Source organism: Rhipicephalus sanguineus, chromosome 4 (assembly GCF_013339695.2).
Source record: "Rhipicephalus sanguineus isolate Rsan-2018 chromosome 4, BIME_Rsan_1.4, whole genome shotgun sequence".
NCBI classification, from domain to species: Eukaryota; Metazoa; Arthropoda; class Arachnida; order Ixodida; family Ixodidae; genus Rhipicephalus; species Rhipicephalus sanguineus.
In genome coordinates, this window is record NC_051179.1 from 83,915,161 (window position 1) to 83,934,695 (window position 19,535).

General features: G+C 47.3%; 1 protein-coding gene across 2 annotated transcripts in view; it reads right to left on the minus strand.

The window, feature by feature from the left end:
• Window positions 1-19,535, minus strand: part of LOC119390353 (uncharacterized) — a 377,138-nt gene that overhangs the window by 313,691 nt on the left and 43,912 nt on the right. For both annotated transcript variants that reach the window (XM_037657959.2, XM_049414752.1), the window contains exon 3: window positions 5,208-5,484. In XM_037657959.2, coding sequence (XP_037513887.1) covers window positions 5,208-5,484 — 277 coding nt within the window. The remainder of the gene's footprint in view (window positions 1-5,207; window positions 5,485-19,535) is intronic.

Sequence of the window (19,535 nt, forward strand, 5' to 3'; positions counted from 1 at the left end):
TCCTCAGACTGCCACGCGAAACTGCTCCGCCTCGGCCAGTGTAGCTAACGCTACAAAAAGTTATTTTTTTCTCACCAAGAAACGCAACTGTCTTTTGTACAAACGGTGCAAGTCAATAACGGCCGAGACGCAGCAAAGTGCGTTCACGGAACGCACTAAGACCGGTGTATACGCTTCTGCGAATAACACTCCGCTTGCGCCGTTTAGACTTGGCAAAGAGCACTTCACCCGAAGTGTACTTCCCCGTAAGTACACTTAACATGCCCGCCTGACACAGATACTGTATGTGCCTTCCTTGAGCTAAGCTGTAGTACATGACTGGGGTTGTGGGTGCCAATCTACGAATGAAAGATCGATTGCAATTACGAAGGTAAGGTTAAACAACATTGCTCAATTCATTTATATGCTTTACTAATTGCAAAATAAAATCTACTTATTCCCAAGAAAAGCATTAAACTATCCCCAGTATTGTCGATGTTTGCCGCGCAGAAATCAGTCATTACATTAAAGGTTTTGTACTAAAATCAGGAATATAGAGATGCGCGTCTAACCGTATCTATGAACTCTATGTCGTAAACGTCGTCGCATGTGCTCTCTCTAAACAGTCATAACAACGGTAACGTGCGTAGTACTCTACAATGTTTAAACGAGCTAATGAATGGAAAACTTTATTCCGGCAAAGGAATTCTCCCAGTGAAGATGCAGTCCTCAGTCCAGGGCCCATGTGGCCTTTGCCATCTTGCGAGCTCTGTCGATCAGCTTCAGCTCCTTTCAGGTTTCGGGCAGGACAGCGCAGCCTCCCACTGCTCCGGTGTAGGTGTGTTGTTTATTGGCACCACCTTTGAGTGTTGGCAGGCCCATGTAACGTGATAAAGCGTTGGGTGATCCCCGCATAGCGGGCATTTATTGTGATATGTTCCCGGATAGATTTTGCTAAGTAGATTCAGATTTGGATATGCATTAGTCGGCAGCTGTCTCCAGGCAACCGACTACTCTCTACTGATTTGTTCTTTTTGTGGGGAGGTGGTTAAATCCTCCTCAGGGCTCTTTGGTGTTCTAAATAGCTCCATAGCGTCTAGTGACGGTGTCTGGTTCCCCGTCGTTGTGCGCCACCCGGTTGGCGTATGCTCGGGCATTGGCGTCGGCACGCTGGTTCCCTGTCACAGTTTCACGGCCTGGTGTTCACGTAACGGAGCAGCTTGAGAAGGTGATTTTTCTCACCTTGAGTATGCGGTTGGCAGCAGTTGATATGCGTCCGCTGCTGTACCGTCCGCACGCTTCCTGCGAGTCCGTAACTATTTCTGTAGTGGCCTCTTCGCGCTGTTGCGTGATGGCGAGTGCGATTGCTGCTTCCTCATCCTCCAGGATGTCGTTGCTTTTGATCGCAGCGCTGTTTATTTCCCTAAGCTGGTGATAAACAACGCTGACTACCGCCCCGGAGTGGTCTCTGCAGGCACGTAGCCAAGATTTTTTTTCGGAGTGGGGGGGGGGGGGGGCTAATTGCCCGAAGAAAAATCTTTCCATGGCAAAAAGAAAAAAAAAGTTGCCATGGAATATGGAAGGCTCGACGAATTTCAGGTGGGGATGGAACCGCCCCCCCCCCCCCCCCCCCCCCCCCCGTTGCCTACGTGCCTGGGTCTCTGTATGATGTGGTCGCGTCAACGTAAAATACGTCTGTGCTCCCTGTGAAATTTCTTTTGTGTACTTTTGGTCTTGTCTTTGTTCTGGCCTTGTTCATTTTAGGATGCATGTTTCTCGGTATCGGGCTGACCTCAATGATCTGGCGAATCTCCTTCGATATCTTCTCCATGCTGTTAACTTCGCTGCAAGCATCCCTCATGCCCAGTACCTGTCACGTGTACCTGCTCTTTAGTGTGAGCGTGAGTCACTTCTTGCGCAAGAAGGTGTGCCTCGATGTGTTCTTGCAGTGTGTTGCTTATGTCCATTTTAAGAAATTCTTACGTCAAGGTGCTGACCGGTATTACGAGGGCGCATCCTTAGGCTTTCACAAGGATTTTCTCTAAATGTTCCTTTTCCTGTTCGAGCGATGTTTGGCAGAGAAAACTGTATACATTCCTACTGACCACGAGGGCCTGTACTAGCCTACGTGTTTCCTCCTGCTTCATATTTCGTCTTCTGTTGGAGATTCTTATGATCATCCTCGTGATCTGCGCTGTGGTGTTTGAAAGCTGTCTGATGGTGTGGTCTGTACGACAGTTACATTGTATCCGCATGCCTAGGATCTCAATTTGGGATGCTTCTGGAATCTTTTTCCCCCTATCTAGATGTCTATGGAGTTTTACACATTGTCTCCTCTTCTGTAGACTCTGAGAACCTCGGATTTCTCTGGGGAGCATACCAGTCCACATTGTCGGGTGTATGCGTGGACCGTATCTCCTGCCCGTTGCAGAAGGTCTTCTTTTTGTCCTAAGGATCCCCTTGCCACCCATATTGTGACATCGTCTGCGTAGATGGCATGTCTGAGTCTCAAGTTTTTCGAGTTTCCGTGCTAAGCCGATGATAACGATGCTAAAAAGCACATGGTGCAACACAGAGCCTTGTGGTGTTCACTTTTTGGTGTGTTGAACATGTCCTTCCGGATGCCTTTTATATCAATTGTGGCGGTTCTGTAACTGAGGAAAGCTTTGACGTAGTTGTGTATTCAGTGTCCGTAACTTAAGTAGTTGAGACCCTCTAGCACGGCCTTGTGACTGACATTGTCGAAGGCCGCCTTAAGATCAAGCGTGAGCGATATGTTTTCGCCGTATTTTGGGACGGCAGTAGGCACCTTCTGCTTGGTCTGTGGGAGGCAGTCTTGTGTTGAGAGGCATTTTCGGAATCCAAACATGGTGTGCGGTATGAGCTCGTTACCTTCCAGGTAGGTCTCCAACCTCTGAAGCAAAATTCTCTCGTACACCTTTCCCAAGCATAGGCCAGTGAAATGGGTCTCAGATTTTCCACGCTGGGAGTCTTTTCGGACTTTGGAATCATTACTATTTCCGCATATTTCCAGTCATTCGGGAGGGTAACCTGTTCTCAGTGATTGTTGACGAATTCCGTAAATCTTTTGGTAGAGTTTTCGTCCAGGTTCCTTATCGTGACGTTGGTGATGCCATCATTGCCTGGCGTGGTGTTCTTTGTAGCAGACATCATAGCGTGTCTGATTTCTTATGTGGTAATTGGTTCGTCTAGAGCGGGATTAGCGTCGCCCATGTGTGCTATGTGCAGTAGGTATCCGTCGCATCGCGAAGTATAGCGCGGCTTGATGTTTTCTAGCATTTCTCGGTCTGTGCCTTGGAATCGGTGCGCGATCCTTTGGGTCGTCTTACGAGTTTCGGACTTGGTCTTGGTTGGGTCTACGAGAGCCCTTAGCAAGGCCTGTGTCTTTTTCCAACATATTTACCCTGTAGCTCGTTGCATTTTCGGCCCCAGTTGTTCCTTGAGAGCTCCGTCGCATACTCTTCGGCTTCTCTGGTGACCGCGGCGATCTTAAGTCTGAGCTTCCTGTTGTGTTACTGCTGTTCCCATCTTAATAGGACCCGGAGGGCGTCCCAGAAATGTAAGAGATGCTTATCCACCTCGTGAATGTTTGTGGTGAGTGCGACCTCTCGGGTTAGCTTTGCCAGTCCGCCTAGATACCTGCGACCCAGCTCTTAATGTCCGCAATCTGCGTGTATTCGGATTCCACCCTAGTTTTGCTATCGGCTTCCCAGTCTCTGAGCCAAGCCTGGCCATGCTTTTTTCTTTTCCCGATCGGGAGGGTTTCTGACTGGATGCGCAAAATGCAGTAGTGGTCGCTGCTAGGCGTTTCCACGTCGTTTTCCCATCGGGCCTCCCTGACTCCTTTAACGAACGCCAGGTTCGGGCACGAATCTCGGTTGATACTATTGCCCACTAGCGTTGGTTGGGTGTGGCCTGTAATGAGGCTGATCATTCTGCGATCAGCTTCTCTGGCTATAACCTTGCCTTTCTGAGTTTCACTGACATATCCCCAGCTTTTGTGCCAGGCAATAAAGTACCCCAGGATGACAAGACCCTTCTTACTTGCTGCTTGTTCTGCCTTGCCCAGTAGGTAGCTAAGTTGGCTTTCCGCTGGCTGTGCGGGCTGTATATGTTGAGAAGGAGGATGCTTTCTTGGGTTCCTTTTAGGTAATGATTTCAATGAGTACGTGATCAATGTCCGTTACGTCGGTGTCGTGTCTGCTTGCGGTGACCACTTTGGCAACCAGCACAGCGACCTTCCTTTCGTTGAGCCCCTCATAGACCGAGTAGCCCGCGAGTGTGGGTGAGCAGCCGGTTTCCTGGAAGGCGATTATGTCTGGTGGAGCTGTGAAGTTAGCGATGTGTTGATTAAGAAGACCCTGATTTCTGCGGATACCACGACAGTTACACTGCCATATTTCGAGGGTTTCCAACCTGACCGAGTATTTACGGCTGCTCGCCATACACAGCTGATGGCCTATTATAGGATTTCCCTCTGGGTTTCATGCCCGTGAATTGCACTAGACGTTCTCTCTGCTTGCGCGCCTCGCCTTGAATGTTAGAGATGAGATTGCTTAGATTCGCTAGCGCATTGTTCATGGCAGCCATGGTAGTTGTGAATTCCTCCCTCCCCCACCCCCATTTATTTTAAAGTCCTGCTTTCTTGTCGAGCTACCATGCAGCTCGTTCTCACCCAACAACAGATTTTGACCAAAATGTCAACCTGCACCTCCGCAATCCACCTTGCGAAACGGAGTATAGCGAGTATGATTTTTCTGGCTTTAATCAACCTGTCTCAAGAAGATGCCTTCCTAGTTTAAGCTTGAGTACGTAATAATAATAATAATAATAATAATAATAATAATAATAATAATAATAATAATAATAATAATAATAATAATAATAATAATAATAATAATATATATTATTATTATTATTATATTATTATTATTATTATTATTATTATTATTATTATTATTATTATTATTATTATTATTATTATTATTACGTAGCCTTTTACGTGCCAAAATCACCTATATGATTATGAGGCCCACCGTGGTTCTGGAAACGGCGGCTCCCCGACCGCAGCGCCTTCTATACGTCTCCGCGACGGCTCACACAGCTTTACTGCACATCGCCATGGGCCAACTAGGCTTTGCTCCTTACATTCCCAGAATGTTCTAAGCATCCCCCGCAATTATTTGCTCAGAGTTCCAGTCACTGACCTGCACGACGGCGACGATGGGCAACTGAAACCGGACGATGTAGTGCGCGCCCTGGGCTCTCCGGTCCGCGAGCGACGGACTCTGGGCGCTAGCCCGCTGCAGGGCATCGCGCAGGGTGGCCGCGAGGTCCTCGAGCTTCAGGGCCAGCTCATCCAGAGACTCGACGTCGCGACGCAGCTTGGCGTCGTCTGAGAACGTCGGCTCGGCGCCGTCATACGCGTCGTCAGCGTCCGGGACATTCGTGTCGTCGCCGCTGAGGCCCAGCGTCTGGCGCAAGCTGCACAAGAAGCAACCCAATATGCGATGGATGATATCACTGTAACACGATTTCCCGGCTTTAGCCCGGGTCATTTCTTTCGGGGGGGGGGGGGGATCAGTGCAATTGACTGAGGAGAAAAAGAAGATGATGGCTTTGGCCTTCGAGCCGTCTTAATAATAATTGTTGGGGTTTAACGTCCCAAAACCACGATATGACTCTGAGACACTTCTTAGTAGAGGGCTCCTGAAATTTTGACCACCTAGGGTTCCTTAACGTGCATCTAAATCTAAGCACACGGGGCTCTAGCATTTTCACCTCCACCGAAAATGCGGCCGCCGCGGCCGGGATTCGATCCCGCGACCTGCGGGTCAGCAGTCGAGCACCTTAACCACTAGACTACCGTGACGGATCTCGAGTCGTCTTAGGCAAATGCATACGGGAACGGGTGACTTTTCTCCGACTGATGCCACTTCGTCCACTTAAATGTCTTTATGGCGTTGACATTCTTTTTCTATGCTTACTTTACGTTCCTACTTTAGTTTCGCGTGTGCCTCCTGTTAGTTGTTAGAGGCAACGTTAATGAGAACTAACAGACAATCAAGAGAAGGAAAGTATACGGGATGTTATTTGTAGTAATCGTGATATGAGTGTGAAGAAAGTAAGGTGGACGCAAAGACAACTTGCCACCGGCAGGGACCGAACCTGCGACCTTCGAATACCGCGTTCGATGCTATACCACTGAGCTACTGCGGCGGTCATACTCCCGTCCACTTTATCGGTTATATCTGTGCATTTAAAACAGGAAGTGTTCATCAGCGCCGCTCGTAGTTATGGAGGCGAGTGTGGAACACTTTTTCTGCCTGCTGGCGCCGCATAGCAGGGGAACTTTTTACGAGCTGGCAGCTGACCAATAATCCTTCGCATACTACCTGAAGGCATCAAGTCTGCCAGAACGACACCCTCGCTATGAATGAACAAAGTACGGCAGGTTCGGTTCTTGCCGGCGGGAAGTTATCAGTTTTCGTCCACTTTAATTTCTTCACTTTTATATCATGATCACTACAGATAACATCCCCTATACTTTCCTTGGCTTGATTGTCAGTTCTCATTAAAGTTGTGCCTAGCAAAGAAAAACTAGCCCTCAAAATTCCTTTCTTTCGTTCTGTCAGTTCGTTCCTTCCCCGTTCCTTCCTTACTTCCCGAAAGGATAGGCAAGTGTAGTTCTGTCGGTGGCAGTTGGCAGACTGCTCCCTTCCTATCGCCTCTATGTCCTTCATACATTCGTGTACGTTTACCTTTCAAATAATAATACGCGCTGCCTTTCAGTTGCTACGCCTTTACATTAAGCTCTATTTTCGCTATCTAGTTCAAAATAAACAGAGTTGCACCGGCTGCTTGAGTTATGAGATCAGCTAAAAAGCTAATACATATGGATAGATTTATATATCTCACTTTTATATTGTTACTAATTATGCTTGTTATTGCAAAAGTCCGTATGTGAACGTCCTGTAATTTCTTCGCTAATATTCTTCATCAGTGACTTTACCATGTTTATTGTTTAGCCTGTGTCCTTGTAATAATAATATGTGGGGTTTTTACGGGCCACAAACACGGTAAGACTATGAGGCACGCCGTATAGTGGAGGGCTCCGGAAGTTTCGACCACTTGGGGTTGTTTAAAGTGAACCTAAATCTAAGTACATGGGATTCTAGCATTTCTCCTCCGTCGAAATGCGACCGCCACGACCAGGGTCGAACCTTTGTATTGCCACCAGGGTGAGAGCGTGATGAGAACAGCGCGACGCGCTGTTAGTGTTTCAGCCCCCCCCCCCCCCCCGTACATGTAACATGCTTCGCCAACCCCCTCGTCTCTCGCGCCATCCAAAAAGAGAAAAAAAAATGAAGGCGAACAATTCTGAACAGTTCGCAGCAGCAACAGCTTCGCTCTGGCGAAGTATTGGTTACTATAACGCGCCAACACGGCTAAGCTTCAAAGCCTCGGAGGTCCTCGGAGCTTCCAATCCTCGGAGAGACGACTCCCCGGAGGCAACGAAGCATAGACACAACTGCACAGTACTTCCAAAATGCTTGAACATCATTTAGAAAAAAGGAGCAGGCAAGCGCGCATCCTTGGTGAAACGATCCATCACCATACTCATACCTTTGACATCGGAGCAAAACTTCGAAGTCCCTATTAAAAAAGCGGATTCCCAAAGGAAGGAAAAGAAAGTTCATAAACCCCCCATAGATGTATCGCTATATTAACGCGTATCGTCCAGACGTGCACTTTTTAATGCGTATCATTATTTGGCGAGCTTATTCGAAATATTAGTCCGTCCGTCCAAGATCCGGAAAAATAATCAAAAGAATTGATTTTCTTGCCCATGTTATATATATATATATATATATATATATATATAAACTTATGAGCCGGTTTCTGACATAGTCCAATAGAGGGTCGATCAGCGCCGGAGTTCCAGCACGACGTGCAAACATCGGGCTGATCCCCATGTGGCACTTGAGAACGTGGCCACGGCCCCGAATGGACAAATTCTCGAATACAGGTGTGAAATGCGAAGTTTAATGCACATTATGTGTACGCTTGAGACAGTTTGACGCTAGATCAACGCGTAATTACACGTCACACTTTATGAGCCATACAATCATACACCGTACACGGTACGTATACCGTTACAGAACGTTTACGGGAGGAAACACGGGCAAACGAGAAACCAGCGTCTTTGCAAAAGAACATAACGGTACGCGCATAATAGATGAATACAGTTAAACGATGCCGTTTATTAAGGTGCACGCCTTAGATGCCTCATCAAACTGAAAATTGACCATCGGCGTCCCGCCGTTGGTCAATTGGTGACGCGTCGTCACCATATGACGTCATCATGACGTCACAAATCGGCAAATTTTGCGACTTCACATCACGTGACATCACATGACGTCCCCCTCCCCCCAATTCTCCCCAAAATGGAGAACCCTACGCACGCCTATGTGTACGCCGTACATACTCGTGGCTGGTCACACGCCCGTGTGCCTTAGAGATTTTTCATGCGCATGAGGGCTCTTCCAGCGATCACGTTGTCATGTGTTCATACTTTTGCTTTTATATATATAAAAAAAGCCATTTTCAGTTTCTCATAGCCACATTAGTGATGCTTCCCGATCGTCTCTTCCCAAAGCTTTTTGCACATGACAGCTTTGAGGAGAATCCTGGTCGGTCGCTACGTAGAAGTGCTTCGACAAAAAAAAGTTTTACTTCACTCCACCCACGTTATTCCCGGGTATACAAGAGCCGAATACAGCGTCAGTGGGAAACGAGATCGTCCCTCGACTCGGATTCTCGACTCCGGAGCCAGGATTTCGATTACGGGCACGCGCACGTGGGACGCGCACAAATACACGTACTACGCAGACGCCGCCGGAGCTGTCGAAACACCGCGCTCGACGCATTTACCTGTTTTATATGTTTGCTGCCCTTTTAGAGCTTCCGCCAGCCTCAAGTTTACGCCGAACGCACAAAGCGTATTTCTCGCCATTTCTTCGGGGTCTTTTCAATCACCCGGCAGCAGCCTATTGAACGCGCGCTTCGTTGAGCCGCATCAATCGCTATTTCCTCAGGACGACAGGGTAATAGTAGCATTCCGGTTGGCTTCGTACTATGTGCGCCACTGCTGGCGAACATTGATGTTTCTGAGAAATAGTGATATTACTGCTTTTTAGAGCGATGAGGGGCGTAAGAAGTACGCACACCCTGTCTTTCCGCGGCAGCTGTAGAATCACGAGCAAACTGAAAATCCTAGCTGCATCCAAAAACCAATTAAATTACTTGCTTACACACACACACACACACACACACACACACACACACGCTTCATATATACTTGGAATTGGGGGTGGGGGTGGGGGTAGAGTTCACGGGGGAAAATTGTACACGTGTTCAAGTTAAGTCAATACACAACACGACCCAATTTTCGCCCTCACGCCGTCCACCCCCCTGCCACTTCTTAGTAATGGATGGTTTTACCTGTCAAAAGGGTTACGTGGTAATTAGAGACGCCGTGGCGGTGAAGGACGGACTAATTTTGACCGCAGTAAGATTTCCTTAAGGGGCGTGCACATTAACATAAACAGACGCGTTACCTTCTCATCAAAAGGTGGCCGCCGCGGCAAGGATCGAACCCGCGACCTCGAAACAGGACATCGCAATTGCCACTGGGCTTTTCCCAGAGATCACACGATTCCCCGCAGGATCAGTTTAAGACGGGGACGATAATGATGATTAGCTAACTTTACCTAATTCGCAGAAAGGTTTCCTCTATACCCTGCAAAGGGGAGGAAGGACCCAGCCTAGACGTGAAAATTAAAATTTTTCGCTGTGATGTTGTTGTATCGGAACTTTTGGTCGGAAAGGAGTAATATAATCGTTGCGGTTTTACGTTCCAAAACCACGAAATGATTATAAGGGACGTCGCAGTGGAAAGCTGTAGCAATTTCGACCACCTGGGCTTCTTTAACGTGTACCTAAATCTAAGTACACGGGCCTCGAGCCTTTTCTCCTCCATCGAAAGTGCGGCCGCCGCGGCCGGGATTCGACCCGGCGACCTACGGGTCAGCAGTCGAGAGCCATAACCACTTGACCACCGTGGCGGGTAGGGTCGGAAAGGAACACAAAGCGAAATTAATAGTAGTACGCATTTGCTTGTTTTACTTTTTCTCATTATTGACATGTATGAGTGCGACAATCCATCCCCTCCGCCACCTCCCTACTTAGCAGAACACGAGCTATGCGGTTACGCAGCGGGTATATTAAGGCGAAAGCCTTAGATGCCTCACCAAACGCAAAAATTGACCGTCGTGGACGCGGACCGTCGGCGTCGTGGACAACGCGAGAGATGCAAAATTCAACACGTGATGCTGTCACCATATGACGTCATTATGACGTCATTGTGACGCCACGTGATGGCGGTAACGTCACATAATCACGTCATCACATGCCATCATAGCTTGGTGAAAGCGGCTCGATCAAGTAGGCAGTGCAGGCTCCTCCGATCCTTGACGCAGTGCAAAAGTACGTTAGGTGCGCAAAAATGTTCGGAGGGTGGCAGCCAGGATCAATACGTGGATCAATACGTCGACTGAGACGAAAATGATGGGTTTCGCCTTCGAGTCGTCTTAGGCGAATGTATAAGGGACCCTGTGAATTTTTTTTCCTCCTTGTCTCACAACAATAAAATTCAAGAAGCATTCCACTATATGAAGGTGGATGATCAGCAAAGCTGTGTAGCACACGGCACAGAGGTGACACAGAATTTTGGTCCCTGCTCGGGGTTTTTCTGTGGAGTAGGTAACTGTTGACTAAGTAACTATTCGCGGAATAACGATATGATCATATTTCTTATAACTCTCAGGGTGACAGTCACTTCAATCAATTCGGCCGCTTCGCCAACGGACGTTTGAACTCAGTCTCGGTGGCCACGGTCGCCTTTTTGTTTTATCCTACTTCTCAAGATAAATGCCGTCGATGACGATGACAGTTTTTTGTTGAGTAGAGAACAGTTGGCAGACGCTTGCGGCAATGGTTTTAGACAGAAAAGAATCTTGAGTGCCCCGACAAAAAGATCCTGACATCAGTCCTCAGCCAAAAAATAACACTAGAGTCCCAAACGACGAACATTCTTTTTACCAATGCGCCTTCTAATCGCATTAAAAAGTACCGTGAAAAAATTGGGCCAACTACACACTATAGTAGTGCGAAGACTTTGGAAACAGTGGAACTCGTGGCCTTCCCCACCTCCTTTTCTTCCTCCTCACTCTCACATCACTACGCCTCACCCTCACTCACCTTTCTCACCCCCTAGCTACACATGGTGACGTTATGCTTTCTTTCTCTCTTTTTTCTCTTTTTTTCCTATCTATTTCTTTCTCCCTCTTTCCGTGTATTTCTCTCTCTTTATTTCTCTCGCTCTGTTTCTCTTCCTTTGTCTTTCATTCTCTCTTCCTTTGTCTTTCATTCTCTCTTCCTTTCTCTTTCTATCTTTTTCTCTATCTCTCTCTCATGGCAACGCTATCATATGGTTCCCAGAAATGCTTGTTCCGCTACCGTGCCTGCATAGCCGCGTGGTTACGACGCTCACCTTTGGACCGTAGGTACCCGGGTCCGAATCCCGTCTCGCCAAGAAATTTTATTTCATTTTCGTTTATGATTGTCCTCCTCCTCTCTACTCCTCTTCCTTTTGTCCTTCCTTCCTCCTCTGCACTTCGCCGAGCAGTGTGTCCGCTTTACGATCGCCTCCCTCCTCCTTACCGGACCTCAGCACTCGTTTTACTAGGCTTTATACCCCTGTTACACACGGCAACTTAAGTGCACTTTGAGGGAGTGCACTTCGCCGCTAGTGCCATTTGCACGCTGTCACACGAGAATGCTTAGTGACACTCGCTGCAAAGCGCACTTGCCGGCGAGTGCGTTCGCCAACCTCACTTCGCCGAGACGGAGTGTGTAGCCTCGGTAGCAGTGGCTCGAGAACAAGTAAGTTATTACCGAGGTTGAGTTCACAGTATTTTTTCAACGTATCGTTTTCGTTATTAGGAATATTGTTATGCATTAAAGCATACTATATCACAAAAAACTACTTTGCTATTCTCGTTCTCAGGCAGTTTACAGCCACGGACGCCAGAGGCATGCCGAGCACACGCCGTGCAATGGCCGCATCTGCCGCGTTTCTCCCTAAAGTTTATTTTAAAGGCTGCTTATAGCTAAAATACATTACTTCTTAAGAAACATTGCCTGAAATAACAAATATCTGCTGTTCTACTTAGTTAACCATCGCCATTGCCATCATTTCCAAAGTACACTTCCCTTTTTCGTGTAGCAGCGCGCCGCCAAAGTGACATTCTGGTGGCGTAAGTGCACTCGCTCAAAATGACACTAAATTTGCCAGTGTGACCGCGGTATTACTCTCTCCCGCCCAAGACTCCAACCTCCTCCCCCATCCCTCTCCTCCACTCTGCTCTCTCCCTCTAATGACTTCGCTTGCCCCGCACCTGCTGTGCTCGGTAGTGGGACTTGCCCAATTCCTGTGGCGCATACTCGCCCGAGTTTTTGCACACGCTACGAGAACTTACTCCAAGCTTAAACGACTCCGCTGTTTAAAAAAAAAAAAGACAGGAAAAAGAACGAAGAGCGAGAAAAGAAAACGCCAGGCCTGCGCTGAAACCGCAGCACAGTCACAGCGAAAGCTGAAAGAGCGGCGTTTCTAGAGCCCGTTGTAAGCTCTCTTGGGGCTACAATACAAGTAGACTAGAAAGGTACCCACTACGCCATAAATCACAATTTTTGTGAAGTTGCGAAGCACCTACTAAACCATTATTCGTCATTGTGCGGAGAAGCGAGGCACCAACTACACGTCTGTAAGGCATTATGTGCACTTTGTTGACGCGACGACTGATGACGATGAAGAATTATGGCTCAGCCATTTGTAATGGGTTGGAAGCTTTAAACGGCCCACCAGTTATGTAATTTGCATTGGGTGACGCCCGCTCGCTATTTCCCTTTCCCGTCATGCTGTATAACATACGTTGACGTGGGAGAGAGACGGGGGGGGGGGGGCGCGCAGAACTTTACTGAGACCCCGAGGAAATGGATCATGCGCTCATGGGCTTCCTTGGCAACCAATCCAAGTGCACTTGCGAGGAACCCACTACGCTATAAAGCATTGTAATTTTACTGAGACCCCGAGGAAATGGATGTGCGCTTATAGGTTTCCTTGGCAACCAATACAAGTGCACTTGCGAGGAAGCCACTACGCTCTAAATCATTCTAATTTTTGAGAAGTAGGGCAGCAGGCACTCTGCCATTTTTCGTCATTTTACGGAGATCCGTGGTACCTGCTAAACGCATGTAAGGCATTATGCGCACTTTGTTGATGCTGTGCCTGATGACGACGAAGAATTATGGTAGAGATCTTTGTAATGGGTTGGAAGCATTTCACAACCTACTCGTTGCGCAATTCGCATTGTGTGACGCCTGGTTGCAGAATTCGCGTTGTGCGACGCTTGGTGCTTATTTTACTCTTCTACCACGCTATATTGCATATGCTAATGTGGTTCCTTCCCGACATGAAGCTTGTATAGGACCTTTTTGCCAAGCAGTTTCAAGCACCGGAATGGCTCAGAGGTTGAATACTGGGCTCCCACGCAGAGGGCCCAGGTTCTAACCTCGTTGCATCCTGGAATTTTTTTCTTATTTCGTTTTTTTTTCTTATTTCGATCGATACTGGTTACGGACACCGGCGGCGGCGGCGGCGGCGGCGGACAACTACGGCGCCAAAAACGGCCGGTGAAATGATCTCATAACAGCTTTCGCTGTAAAATCAAGGTAGCTTCGCACTAGTGGTGCCAAGCCTGAAGGAACTGCGGAGCTGCGCGGCCTGAGTTGTTTCACTTTATTTTCTCTTTCTCTCTTCCTCTCTTTCCTTCTCTTTTTCTCTAAGTTTCTGCTATCTCTTTTATGTCTCTCTTTACCTCTATTTCTCTCCTTCTCTCTCTATCTGTTTCATTCTCTTTCTCGCTATTTCTATTTATTTATTTCTCTTCCTTTCCATTCTTTCTCTCTCTTTACTTCTCGCTTCCTCTTTCTTTCTATCTCTATCCTTTTCTCTCTCTCTCTCTGTACTCGCTCTCTCGCCCATCGGAATTACCGCATCCCACGCCGCACAAATAGGCGCACGTGTTCTGGAAGCGAAGGAGAAGATGAACAAGAGGACGAAGAGAAAGAAAAGGACGAAGAGAGGGCGAGTCGGTTCACGATGATAGTTTTCTGTTCGCTCTGCACGGACTAACGGTCGGCTTAAACAGCCGACCGTTAGTCTAAAAGAAAAAGAAAAAGCAAGTAAAACGGACGTCTTGTTCGCCCACAACAATAATCGTTAGCTCCAGCACCTTTTCTTGCATTAACGCCGCGCGTCCGGCACTTCGAGGTCACGGATGGCATGCGCGTTATCAGCGTGACATTGCATTCTTGATAGGAAAGTGGCTAATTGTTTAAGAAAGGAAACGCAGGCAAGCCAGATGACGATTATTGTCGTGAGACATAAAGACGCCCTTTTTACTCGATATTTAGCGTTTACTAGCTCATTCAGCCTTCGCATTAGCATGGCAGATTCATCCATGTGCGAAACCTGCAATTGTATAGAGACTATTGAATATCTCTTGTGCTACTGTGCCCCGTTTAATGAAAATCGCCGGACTCTCCATTGTGCCTTGAATAGACTCGATGACCGGCCCTTCAATGAAGCAAAGATCTTAGGAGCCTGGTCGCGCAGCACATCCGCCCAGAAAGCCACACGAGCCCTCCTGCGGTACTTGAAAACAACTTCATTGAGCGACCGCCTGTGAAAGTCAGCACTGTGTGTGTGATGTGAAATGTGTTTATCCTTCTCTCTCTCTCTCTCTTTTACTGCCCTATTCCCCCTGCCCATGTGTAGGGTAGCAAACTGGACGCATAGTCTAGTTAACCTCCCTGCCTTTCCTACATTCCTTCTCTCTCTCTTAAAGTGTACTCGAGCTTAAAACGAGACTGAGCTTGTACGTCTTTCTTACAGAAGTTAGGGACAGAAAAACGGCGGATTTCTGAGGTTGTAACCTACCAAAACTTCACGAGAAATCTAGCGCTCAAAAAAAAAAAAAAAAAACAAGACTGTACAGAATGAACGAAACGACGACGAAGCGCTGTTCTAAAATCAAGAGCGACGACCTACAGCGTCGAACGGGGCGAAAATAAAGAAGTCCATAGCATGTCTAATAGCAGATAAATCTTTTATAAAGATATAACGTTCCCTTGAGTTAAACGACCGAAAATACTGCCCCAAAAAATGCGTACCACGCTCAAGCGTAGCGAGACGTTAGGATTCACTTTTGACCTACAGAGATGTTGCCAGGATACAAGAGTTCCATTCGGCGACCATTTCTTATGTATGCCTTTCAAACACGGCGAAGTGCCAAACGAGAAACCAGAGCACACCTGACTGCCGAAGTAAGTGCATCACACAGGGCTGCGTGCGCTTATTCAATGACAGTTTTCATTCGCTTTTCTTCAGTGCGCACGTGTCTGCTCCTAAGTACACGAATTAAAAAGAGAAAGAAAGTGACTCCCTGCGTGGGATCATACATACATACATACATACATACATACATACATACATACATACATACATACATACATACATACATACATACATACATACATACATACATACATACATACATACATACATACATACGGTTTAAGAAAGTTTCTACGCAACTATTGATCTAAACAATGCAAGGTCGACTCCTGACAGCGAAAGCTCATAACGTTTTGCGTGTGTAGATAGGTAAACACACACACACACACACACACACACACACACACACACACACACACACACACACACACACACACACACACACACACACACACACACACACACACACACACACACACACACACACACACACACACACACACACACACACACACACACCAACTTACAAATGTGCCGCAGGAACATACCGCCCGAGTCAGAAGTTTTCATAAACAGGAGAGTATAAACAGCGAACAGGTAGAACCTGAGATCGAGTAGCGAATAATCCCATCAAGCGAAAAATCCTATTAAGCGCATTGTGTTGCTTAAACAAAAGTTAAAGAGGGCTCCCCGCTGGAATGGGTAATAAGAAGCACCGAGCCACAGATTACGCGACATATAAAAAGGCAGTTGCGGTAACCTTGAGACAAGACACGTGGCGCGAAGAAAGTTTCAGCCGCAAGACCTAACCAGCCCCGACGAGCGTGGCTAATACGCTAAGAACGGTCTTCGCGATGTGGCCACCCAAGCGCAGAATAGCGCAGAAGACTCAGCAGGTGCATACGAAGTGTTTCCGTTGCTTCTTTGCGCGACTGCGGTGCAAGCACGAAGCGATCCACGAGAATATACCGAGCAGATGCGGATGAAGGTATCCTCTTATTTATTTACGCTTAGCACTACTTAAACTTCTCCAGGGGAGGAATTTCTTGGACAAACATGACATGACCTTGTGATCGACACCGCGAGCCTAACGCTCTTTTTTGTACGTATGAGCGAACGAGGGAGCAGCCGATGCTTGCACGTGGCGCCGGATATTCTTTTGTGCGCAACATGTCTTCTGATATACATTTAAGTTTAAAAGAAAGACACGCAAGCCAAGAAACGTAGCTGTTAACGAAGCATTTTGTGCTGCCGCAGTGTATTCACGAAAGGGTTTACAGTACGTAAACTTCATCGAAGGGCTTTGGGCGGCTATATCCATAAAGCGCGTTTACTTATGGCTCGCTCATTTAATCGAAATATATTTGCATTCCGGAATGCTGTTAACTTGCAAGGGCTGCAACAGGGGTGCGCATCTGATACATGCGTGATTAGTAGAGTACAAATTACTCTAAATCGTCTATGTTTTTTTTCAAAGCCAGTGAGTGAGTGAGTGAGTGAGTGAGTGAGTGAGTGAGTGAGTGAGTGAGTGAGTGAGTGAGTGAGTGAGTGAGTGAGTGAGTGAGTGAGTGAGTGAGTGAGTGAGTGAGTGAGTGAGTGAGTGAGTGAGTGAGTGAGTGAGTGAGTGAGTGAGTGAGTGAGTGAGTGAGTGAGTGAGTGAGTGAGTGAGTGAGTGAGTGAGTGAGTGAGTGAGTGAGTGAGTGAGTGAGCGAGCAAGCTTATTCGCCCATTGCGCCATGGAGTTTCTATGTAATGTAATTCTATGTAATGTAACAACTTCATGCCATGTAAAAGCCGGCAAACAGAGCGCTTGACATTCGGCTTGTTATGGTATCACCCGCGCCTGAGCTCTCAACAGACAATCGTATATCCGTAAAGCGACACGTAGCGATAGCTTCGACTCTGCAACACGGAGAGGACCAGGATGAAAAGATCTATTCAGGCTAAATCGCTGGGAGGTACGCAAACCAAGCTTCGCTCTGATAACCCAGTCATTAATATTTAGTCAAGGTCGTTATTGGCCACTGATTCTTTTATTAGATGAACACCACTACTTATATACACAAATTATAAATTACGGTAGCTTTACGTGCTAATATTAGTAGAGAGCTTGAGAATTGGGGCACCAAGGAGCTTGGAGACTCGAGAAATTTGCGAGCAGCCAGGGCGTATGCGCATAACTCAAGCCACTTTTGGGCTCTTCCGCTCGCCTTGACCCAAGACTCAAAAATCGAAAACTAGCGTGGGTACCCAAGGCGTCTCGGGTAGCAAGCGACACGACGCAGACGCAGCGCGCGCCGCGACGCCGTATGGCCCGTGTCTCGCATAATTTTAATTTCGCCACGTGTGGCGCCCCGTACGTTTGACCCAAAGCAGCCTGCGTATTATCCAATTCTCAAACTCTTCTGATCCTCCGAAAGCAAGCGCAGCCTACCCAACGCTGCTTGGGGTGAGAATGTCTTGGGTCCCCAATTCTCAGACTCTCATAATTGTAGGGGTCTTACGTCCCCGAACCGCGGTACGATTACGACGTACGGGGGGAGGAGGGGGGACTCTCCGGATGAATTTGGACCACTAGGGCTTCTGACGGCAACCAAAATCTAAGTACAGGGAGGGCTTTCTTGTATAGCGCCATCATGGAAACGAGACCATTAGGGCCGGGAATCGAACCCGTGCCCTCGCTTTTAGCCGCGCGGAGGCATAGCCGCAAGGCCAGACACTACGGCGAGTTTAGGCGCTAATGAAGGAAAACGCTGTCGCTCAAGCAACTCGCGATTTTCGTAAACGCGTCATGAAAACCATCTCGAACGTAATTCAACGCCATCATTACTTAAATCCTCAGACAGAGTTGGTTATAATACGAATTTCAGTGGCCTAATGACTTGCCAGTGTAGCGCGTCGAGACAAATTTATTTTATTAACCCTAGAATGGCCGACTCATCCCGTTACGTCACGTTGCTAAGCAGAGTTTAATGCCTGAAAGGGAGGGTTTAATTAAACGCGGAGAAGTTGTTGTTGTTGTTGTCCTCTGTGCATGGCTCATACCCAATGCAGGGGATTGGCCGAGTAGAGGAGAAGGAAACGTGAACCTCATGCTCTTCTTTTTTCTTTGATGTGCTGGAGTGCTGTAGCCGTGCATATTCCAAGAACAAATGCCTAATAAATCGTCGCTATATTAATGTACCTTTAACTAGACGACCCACTAATTGTTCTCTTTTTCTTCTATCTAGTGATGTACGCTACACAGCAAAATATACAGCCAAACGTTGTGTTCCACTTTTCTTTTATTAAGAACTGCATCTGGGCGTTACAAAGTTAATACTCAAGGGTATCAGAGATAACTAAGTGTCACTAAATGACTCATCTCGTAAATGACTCACAATAACGAAGTGAAGTTGAACTAAACAACGCACAAAGTCATCTTCAGTACAGCTTTGAACTTAACGTATAACGGTTAGCAGTGCCCTGCGGGGGACAGGAAACGAACTCGCCGCACGGGTCTTTCGTCGAGAGCGCAAACTTCCGTTTCACGAGTTAGCTGCCTCACCTGCATTAACTGATTAGCTTCGCTCAACCGTGCTTTCCCTCTACGAAAGAACTCCCCTCGAAGGTTTTATAGCGTACGGCAGCAAAAGACTATAAGCAAAGACACCGCATTGTTCTAGCGCTTAAAGAATAAGGAACAAGCATCAAGTGCGCACTAAAGAACGCAACAAAGATAGAATGAGAAGGAAAAACTTACGGATAAAGATCATTGATTGACAGCGCTTAATCCTCGAGCTGCCAAGAAGTAACGCCCAAGAACACGAGCCCGACAGCTTAAAAGCCTTCGTCTTACTCGACCTGCGCCCTTAGAAACTCCATAGATCAATCCTTACACCCTGCAGAAGGAATAAAATCGAAAGCTGCTTATACGAGCGTCTTATATACAGTATATCTATGCGCGATGTATATACGATAAATAGTAAAAGAGACGAACCGAGGCGCGGCTCTCCGCACCGGCCGCGAATCATAAGCCTGAATGATCAGCGATCCCATTTTCCGCGGCTCACTT